At 29.4% G+C, this 8,795-nt stretch overlaps 1 protein-coding gene across 2 annotated transcripts; it reads left to right on the forward strand.

The window, feature by feature from the left end:
- Window positions 1-2,625: 2,625 nt before the first annotated feature.
- On the forward strand, window positions 2,626-5,677 carry LOC105776585 (chaperonin 60 subunit beta 1, chloroplastic). Of its 2 annotated transcripts, XM_012599316.2 has the most exons (7): window positions 2,626-2,724; window positions 2,860-3,038; window positions 3,927-4,010; window positions 4,161-4,228; window positions 4,759-4,935; window positions 5,239-5,362; window positions 5,458-5,677. In XM_012599316.2, exons 4-7 carry the CDS (start codon window positions 4,181-4,183, stop codon window positions 5,469-5,471), a joined length of 363 nt encoding a protein of 120 aa, XP_012454770.1. In that variant the 5' UTR covers window positions 2,626-2,724; window positions 2,860-3,038; window positions 3,927-4,010; window positions 4,161-4,180; the 3' UTR covers window positions 5,472-5,677. The 2 variants fall into 2 exon arrangements, 1 of the variants encoding a protein (XP_012454770.1); XR_008190144.1 differs by lacking the exon at window positions 2,626-2,724 and having other exon boundaries at window positions 2,734-3,038; window positions 4,161-4,251.
- Window positions 5,678-8,795: the final 3,118 nt, after the last annotated feature.

Here is an 8,795-nt window from a genome sequence, read left to right on the forward strand (position 1 = left end):
TTACTTTTTATATTCTAATTTAATCATATTTGGGGTTTATATTTTTACAATTTTAAAGTTTGATTCCCAACCCTTATTAAATTTATTAGGTTAAATTTTGTTATTTATGTAAAAGAAATTAGCTTAATTATAAAAATAATTATTTATGTATGGTTTAAATTACGTTTTGGTCACGAACTTTAATTTGCTACATTTTTATCAACAATGTTACCAATTTATAACATTTTGACCATCGTGTCGTTATTCGCATTAGTAATATAAGGAAAATCTAACATAGCCCAAATTATATCATTAAATACTAACGTGTCATCCACATCATCACCATTGCTCATAAATTCATCCATCAATATCATCCATGCTTTTGAGAAGAAAATCAAAATTAAAACCACAGAATGTAATGCAAAAACTCAAAGAAAAGGGAAAAAGAAAGTCACTTTCATGTCTTGTTTTATTTCTGTTTGTGCTAATTTTTTTGGTGGCTATAAGAAAAGTAATGAGATGTGAGTCAGACTGAGAGGTAGGGTTGGGATAAGGCCGTTGGCCCTTATCCCTAACTTCAAAACATCCATTTTGGTGATCCAACTTAAAACTTTTGGGAGGAGAATTGCAATTATGGGCCTTCAATTCCTTAGACATTCATCCTACCATCTCCATTTATTGATATGGATTATGGAAAATCACCCAATTTGTGTAACAACTACACATGTAAATGAAAATTGCTAGCTTAAAATTTGATTCGATTTTGAATTTAATCAAAATTTTATCGATTTTTGAAAAATTAACTCTCTCTCTCTATATATAAAGAAAGCCTAATGCAATATGTAGAGGAAGATGAAGGTAAAATAAATAATGTTCCAGTTGCTTACTACTAAATCATTAGCTTGGAGCATAAAATAGATTAAAATTTAAGCTGTTACTTGGAGTTTTGGACTAATATGTAATGTTTTTCTTGGTGTTTCCTTATTTCTAAAAGGTGCAAATAAAAATAATTGAGTCTTAGTTCGATTGGTATGGACACTGTTGTCAATGTAGGAGGAAGTGGGTTTGAATGCACTGAAGCGCATTATTCTCCTATTTATGAGTTGAAGAGGGGCTATGAGTAGTTCTAAGTATTATGTCAAAAAGGACATATATAGTTAAAACTTATAATGAGATTATTCAAAACAAATGCAAATAAAAACGATCAAGGATCACATTAACTATTTCTGTTAATACATGACTTGTGTCTAACTATGATTCTTTGAATTTTTTTTAAAAACTATACAATATTTGAAATCAAATTTTAAAATTTTTAAAAACAAAAAAAAAACGTAAAATCAGTCTAAAGTTTCAATAAAATCGTCCAAAATTTCAATAAACAATAACTCAGAATATAAAAATAAAAACATATAAATTTACAAAAATATGTTTAAAAATTAAAATATTGATTGAAAATGAAAAGAAATTAAAATTTCCAAAATTTTAAAAGTTACAAATAAATTCAAAACAATCCTCAAAAATAAAAAAATATAAAACAATTTCCAAAAATTATTAAAATTTACAAAAATAAACAAAAGGAAACTACATAAATATTAAAAGAGATTGTAAATTTCTCAAAAAAAATTAAGCTATAACTTTTTTTTCCAAATTTTGGTAAAAAGTACGAAAAATTATGCAAAAGAAAATATGTTTTTGACAAAATTTTCATAAATGACAAAGTAACACGTTCAAATTTTAATAATTTAAATAAAAATTTTGTCAAAAGATCTAAAGAAAGAGTAAAAATCCAATAAAAACATAAATTAAAAAAAGTAAAAATTAAATAGAAAACATACAAGTTCATAAAAATTGGGAAATATTAGAAATTCCCATTTCCAAAAAATAATTAAAATTTTAATTTTTTTAGAAATTTGGAAATTTAGGTAATGTTTGGATTTTGGTTTAATTACTAAAATGACATGTTTAGATAATCATTGTAATTATATCTTTTAGTTTTTAGAGATAGGGTGAGAATTGGAGTAGTTACGTAAGTAATTACACCCAAATCTAATTTTTAAAAAATAATTTTATGCAAGTTATAAAAATCACATTATACGCATGAACACGCACGAGTGTTTGGGATGGTTCTGACTAAAAGTTTCTTATATTTAAAATACTAAAAAATATTATTTAAATCTTAAAAATTTTTAAAGTTATGGCAAAAAGTTTATATTATAAAAATGTTATAATATATTTATTTATAAAATTTTGTGGCCAAGAAGAATGGACATAGCTTATTTATATGTCCATGCTATATATGATTAAAATAATAAATTTATTTATAAAAAAATGTTGTAGTTTTTCTTTTATTATAACTTGTTCATAAAAATAACTTTCTAAATTTATGACCAAAAGTATATTATTTATAAGAAGTTTTATGAAAGTTGTTGGACAATTTATAAAACCTTATTTATAAATGTTATATATTATAAATTTTATATTATTTTTTACTTAATTTACATATTATAAAAAGATATATAATTTAACCTAAGTTTTTCTTCAAATTATAAGGTCAATATTATGAGATATGATACCATTTGAGAGAATACAAAATGTTTTCTTGCACCTTATTATGAGGTATGATACCATTTGAGAGAATGGTGCCACACACAAACACCACAGACAGCTTGCAAACTCTTCAATTTGGGATGGAACAATTGCCGAGCCTCTCTTTCCGATACCAAATACAGATATGATTCATAAGAAGTATCTATTCTTGTTCCCTATCTAAGCTTGATTTTTTGCCTTGCTTTTATTTGGAAATATATGGCATTCATTTAGGTTCTAGTAAATAACTTGTTCTGCCTCAAGCCTTATGCCTCTCTTTTTATCTTCTCACAGCAGTTCACAGAATTCAACCCCTATTTCTTTATTTTCAAAGTACAAGACGAGTCCAACTAGAAACAAGCTCATGAGTGTATTTGTCAGGCTGGAGAAGTGATCTTTGTGCCAAATGGATGGTGGCATCTAGTGATTAACCTAGAAGAATCTGTTGCCATTACACAGAACTATGTTAGCAGGTATGCCTTCTTTTTTACTCTTTCTTTCTAGTTTTTTCTATGGTTTATGAAGACTCACTAACTACAGTCTCTTGAGTTCAGTTTTGATATTAATAGCCAAAAAAAAAATCACAACTGTTTTGACCTTTATGAAGCTCATTTGATAAGGATTTGCAGTAGGATTAAATTCCCTAATTGAAGAAATACTTGTAGAATCTAGAAAGAATCTTGTTCTTAACTTTTGGCCATTCCCTCAACATCCAAAATAGCATGTTGAATTGGTTATAAACTCTATCACATGGACTCTGCACTTTAGGGTGTGATACCTGTGTTGACACCACTGGGTGCTCATCCAAATTATGTGTTCTTCACACAATAAAAACGCAGCTAAGGAAGAGAGGGTTGCATTGAGGAAGATTGCTAAGCTAATCTTGTTGTGCATTGTTGTTGATTCTGAGTTAGTCTTTCTAGCTTTTGCAACATGAAATCTTAGGACAATAAGTGGAAAACAGGAAATCTATCTTTGGAGATAGATTAATCGGAATGCTTGCAACAGAAGTGGGGAAGAGGTAGAATATTATGCAATCATCCTACAATCCTTTTGAGTTTGAGAAATGCTAGTATTTATGCCAAATCTTCTTGAAAGTCCTCCAAAGAACCTTCACTTGTGATAATAGATGAGGGTGTATTATCTTTAATTGATTCATATATGGTTTGCATGAGTTATTACTTGTTAGAGATTATACGCTATTTTTTAGTTCCATATTTTGGGTTGTTCGCCATGCTGGCTTAATTTTGGAGCTGACAATTCAACAGCATTGTTCTAATGATTGTTTTAATTTTGACACTTCTGCAAGTGGCATACATTTTAGCATAACTTATATAGTTTTTACTTATTATTTATTGCAGGAGAAATTTATTGAACGTTCTCGATTTTCTTAAGAAGCCGAATGCTAGCGAGCTTGTTTCTGGGACAACAGACAGAATAAACTTGTATGAAAATTTTAAGAATGCTATGGAGGCTTCTTTCCCTGGAACAATTGATTTTCTTTTTATCTTCTCACAGCAATTCACAGAATTCAACCCTTGTATAAAAATTCACAGAATACTTACATGAGTATTTCTTTATTTATGGTGAAGCAGGGTACTTACATAAAGCTTGGATGTACTCAAGGATGGATGTTTGGTTCTTTTTTTCGTCCATCTCCAACGTGAGTCTACTTATAGATGTTTGGTAATATAAATTCCTGTCCTATTTAGATGAATATGTATGATGACTTCATCTTTCACACACCTCAGCTGGCTACTTATATTGTTTTTTATCTTTGTTTATCTTTTATTTGTTTTCGGTACTAATTTACTTCTTTTTTTCTTTCAGAAGTTTGCTTCGAATTTGAGCAAATTTAAGGCATTTATTCCTATGTTTTCCTAACTAGTTCTCTTAAAAAAAAGCTCGAATTATTTAAATTTTTTTATGGTTATATTTTAGCTTTATATTTTAATTATTATTTTGAGTTTTCGAAAATGAAAATATTAGAAAAATCCTTCATTTATATTTGAACCTTGTTAAAACTTGAAATGCTTCAAAATTATTGGTTTTACCTGTGAATTTTACCTTCATTTGTTTTTTTTATTGTGTTTTAGTTGTAGAAATTAAAATATTTGAAAAAATTTTGCTTATTCATCAATTTACATTTGAGATAACCTTGATTCTAAAACCATGGTTTTGAATATTTTTCAGCTTATTAAGAGAGTAAGATGGCATCCACTTTCACAGCCATGTCATCAGTTGGCTGGTGTGAACAAGTTTGCTGATTTGGTTGGAGTCACTCTTGGACCAAAAGGCAGGAATGTCGTTCTAGAGAGCAAATATGGCTCTCCCAAAATCGTTAATGATGGTGTGATAGTGGCTAAGGAGGTATATTGCGTTTGCTCTAACCATTTTTTGAAGTTGACAGCTTGATCAAAAGTTTTAAGAATTTTCATTGATTAAATGATGTGCCTGTATCAATTTCAAACTTGATAATGATGAAGAAAAGGTAAATCGTCTTGATAAATTAAAAAAATCTTAAACTTCAGAATGTTTTTTTGTTGAAATATTTGGCTGTAGATAAACTTCGTAAACCCTAAATATCTTGATTTACTATAGGTTGGAGTAGATATTGTTAAAAGAGCTTTGAGTTACCCTCTAAAACTGATGATTATATTTTTCTTGATATAGGTGGTTAGATGTTGCTTGGAGCATGCAACATCAGTGGCCAAGACATTCTTGATGTCCTATTGTGTGGTTGTGGAAATAAAGAAACCTGAGCCCGTGCCTGCTGGGAACCCCATGGATAATTCAGGTTTGTACTTCTGAATCTAACATGATTAGTAATGGAACACTTTCTTGTTCTTTATATTTTGCATGCTAATATGTCGGGTTCATTGATTATGTCAGGATATGGCTACTAAAGCAGATGTTGAAGGGAAATCGAATAAGGTATCAAATCTCTATTGTAGCAATGATGAACCTGTTTAGAGTAGAATGCTTATTTTCGTTGTTGATTACTTATTGAAGAATCCTTAATATCCCCGTGATATATAAGATTTGCATTTTGCAGTCCAGTGTAACAATTTTGAACATCATTTTTCAGTGAAAGGAAGAAAGTTGGTATTCATTGTTTGCTGTTTTTGATTGGTAGAAAAATTTTCAACTGAATTTTATTTAAACAGTTGTAATAATTTAAATTTTAACACATTATTTATAATTCTTATAAATAAAACTAATTTCATGGGGAGCGCTATAGTTGATATTACTATACGAACAAAAAATAAAGGTAAACGATGAAGAAAAATCACCGGAATTACAAATGTGAAACATGACAGAACGATAAAAGCAAAGAAGTGGATAGTGGTGACTTCTAGCGGCGCTTTTGCTAAAAACGCCGCTAAAAACATGACCTTTAGCAGCGTTCTTAGAAAAAGCGTCGCTAAAGAACATGTTTTTTAGCGGCATTTGTGGGAAAAGCGCCGCTAAAAGTCATGAGGTCATGTTTTATACCAGATAGCAGCGTTTTTTGCGACGCTTACAAACACCACTATAGGCTCAAAAAAACGCCGCTAAAAACTTGTTTTGCTGTAGTGAAAATCGCATATAATGTTTATTTTTTCTTGTTATTTTTATTATTAATTGTATTATCAACTACATTTTAGATTAAAATAATAAATATGATGATTTAATTTTAATATTTATTACTCATTTAGAAACTATTTTATCATACTAATTAATTTTTATTGTAATTAATATTTTAAAAATATAAATTATGTATTTGTGTAATTATAATTTTACTATAAATATGACATAAAAGGGATTTCAAAATATAGATACAGTTCCTTAACATCGAGTTAAATAACACCCTAAATATTCTCCTAACCAAAATATACCTAGTTTCTTTAGTCACAAAATCAAAACTCAAACACCAACCTAATGTTGAAACCATATTTCAATTCATCATTTGAAATTTTTTAAATCTTCCATTAAACTATAACCTACAACCCTAGTGTTTTTTTTTCACTTAGTCTTTAGAGAATTTTAAAACATTTTGAAATTCCCTTTACTAAATTCCTATTTTTAAGTATAACAAGTTCAATACAATTAAAGTACAAATATAAATTTGAGTAATGATAAGTATCAAACTATTATAAATGGACAGTCTGTGTAATCACAATGCAGAATCCAACTATTAGATTACAAACATACTAAGAACTGATACAATTCAGACTATAACCAACAAATTGACTGAACTGACTAGACTAAAACCCACCCATGATAGCCACACCGGCACGTGAGGGAATTCAAAGACTTACACGTAAAATTGTACATACACTACACCAAAATAGGGATATAGCGGCACTTTTAGCGGCGTTTGGACAAAAAACGCCACTAGTAATCGAGCATTAGCGGCATTTTACGAAAAACGCCGTAAAATATCGAGCATTAGCGGCGCTACATAAAAAAACGCCGCTAAAACCAAGCATTAACAGCGTTTTACAAAAAGCGCCGCAATAGAGTCACACAGAACGACGCCGTTTTCATATATTTGGGAACATTAGTTGCGGTTATTTCCAAGCGCCGCTAAAACTCCGTTCTACAGTGGCGTTTTATACAAAGCGCCGCAATGGAGTAATACAGAACGACGCCGTTTTCATATATTTGGGAACATTAGTGGCGGTTTTGCCCAAGCGCCGCTAATACTCCATTCTTCAGCGGCGTTTTACAAAATGCGTCGCAAATACAGTAACACAGAACGACGCCGTTTTCGTATATTTTGGAACACTAGTGGCGGTATTTTCCCAAACGCCGCTAATAATCCGATCTACAGCGGCGTTTTGCGTTAAGCGTCGGTAAAGTACCGGTATTTTAGCCGCGTTTTTGCGTCTGCGCCGCTAATGGTCTTATCTTTAGCGGCGTTTTTCATAAACCGCCGCTGATGCTCCGCTCTAAAGTGGCGTTTATGGAGAATCGCCGCTAAATTTCCGGCGGCGTTCCTGGAGAAGCGCCGGTAAATCTTGGGTCTATAGTGGCGTTTGTGTAAGAACGCCGCTAATTAGGAATAGTAGTTCATTCTTTTATATATTCTCAATTAATGTTTGAATTATATTATTATATTATAAGTTATATATTATGAAACATATATATATATTAATATTGTGTTAGTTACGTATGTACATTTGTTTGTTAGCTTAAAAGTAGAGCATATATTGGGATCTAAATTAAAGTTGTTATACATTATATTAATTTGAATAATTTCAATAAGTTATAATAAATTATAATGTTGGTTATATTTAAATTATACATATTTCATAAAATTGAAATAATTTTATAAATTCATATTCTTGTATCAATTTAAAATAATGTCATAACAATTATCAAAAAAAATCTACTAAAAATCATTAAACTTATAAATAAAGACATAAATAAAATAAATTAAAAATTAGCGCGCTTATATCTAAAACGCCATTGGAGAACAAGATTTGTATGCGTTTATTGAGAAAACGCATAAAATGTGTAAACAAACGACTTCGTTTTATCTTTGTTTCTTGGCATTAGCGGCGTCTTTGTAAAAGCGCGCAAATGAAAGTTATGTATTTTAAGGTTTTGGGATTAATATTTTAGTTTTGTTGTATACGGTTTGGGGTTTTAGGGTTCGATACATAATGTTTATTAATTTAGGATTACAATTTTATGTTTAGGGTTTTGGGTTTAGGTTTACGGCTTGAGGAATAGGGTTTAGGGTTTGAGTTTACATGTTAGTTTTAATGCGAGGTTTACGCTTATAAGATATATTAATGATCAAATTTATTGTTTTACTGACTTGATGTTTTAGGGTACAAAAGCAAAAAAAAACAATTAAAATTAGATGAACTTTTACTTCTTATTATGTCACTAGTATATAAGAGACAGGTTATATATATATAATATGCCACGATATGCATATATATATGTTATATATTATACATATATTGCATAAAATTGAAATAATTTTATAAATTCATATTGATGTATCAATTTAAAATAATGTCATAACAATTATCAAAATAAAAATCTACTAAAATCATTAGACTTATAAATAAAGACAAATAAAATAAATTGAAAAATTAGCGGCGTTTATCTGTAAAACGCCGCTATAAATGATTTGTATCCAAACGACTTCGTTTTTTACTTTGTTTATTAGTATTAGTGGCGTTTTGTAAAACGCCGCAAATGGAAGTTATGTATTTTAGGGTTTAGGATTA

The sequence above is a fragment of the Gossypium raimondii genome, chromosome 10, assembly GCF_025698545.1.
Source record: "Gossypium raimondii isolate GPD5lz chromosome 10, ASM2569854v1, whole genome shotgun sequence".
In the NCBI taxonomy this organism is placed as follows: Eukaryota; Viridiplantae; Streptophyta; class Magnoliopsida; order Malvales; family Malvaceae; genus Gossypium; species Gossypium raimondii.

Coding starts and splice junctions, on each gene's coding strand:
- LOC105776585 (XM_012599316.2), top strand. CDS start 4,181: ATGTACTCAAGGATGGATGTTTGGTTCTTTTTTTCGTCCATCTCCAAC. Junction 4,229..4,758: donor TTTTTTCGTCCATCTCCAAC/GTGAGTCTACTT, acceptor AATATTTTTCAG/CTTATTAAGAGAGTAAGATG. Junction 4,936..5,238: donor GTGTGATAGTGGCTAAGGAG/GTATATTGCGTT, acceptor TTCTTGATATAG/GTGGTTAGATGTTGCTTGGA.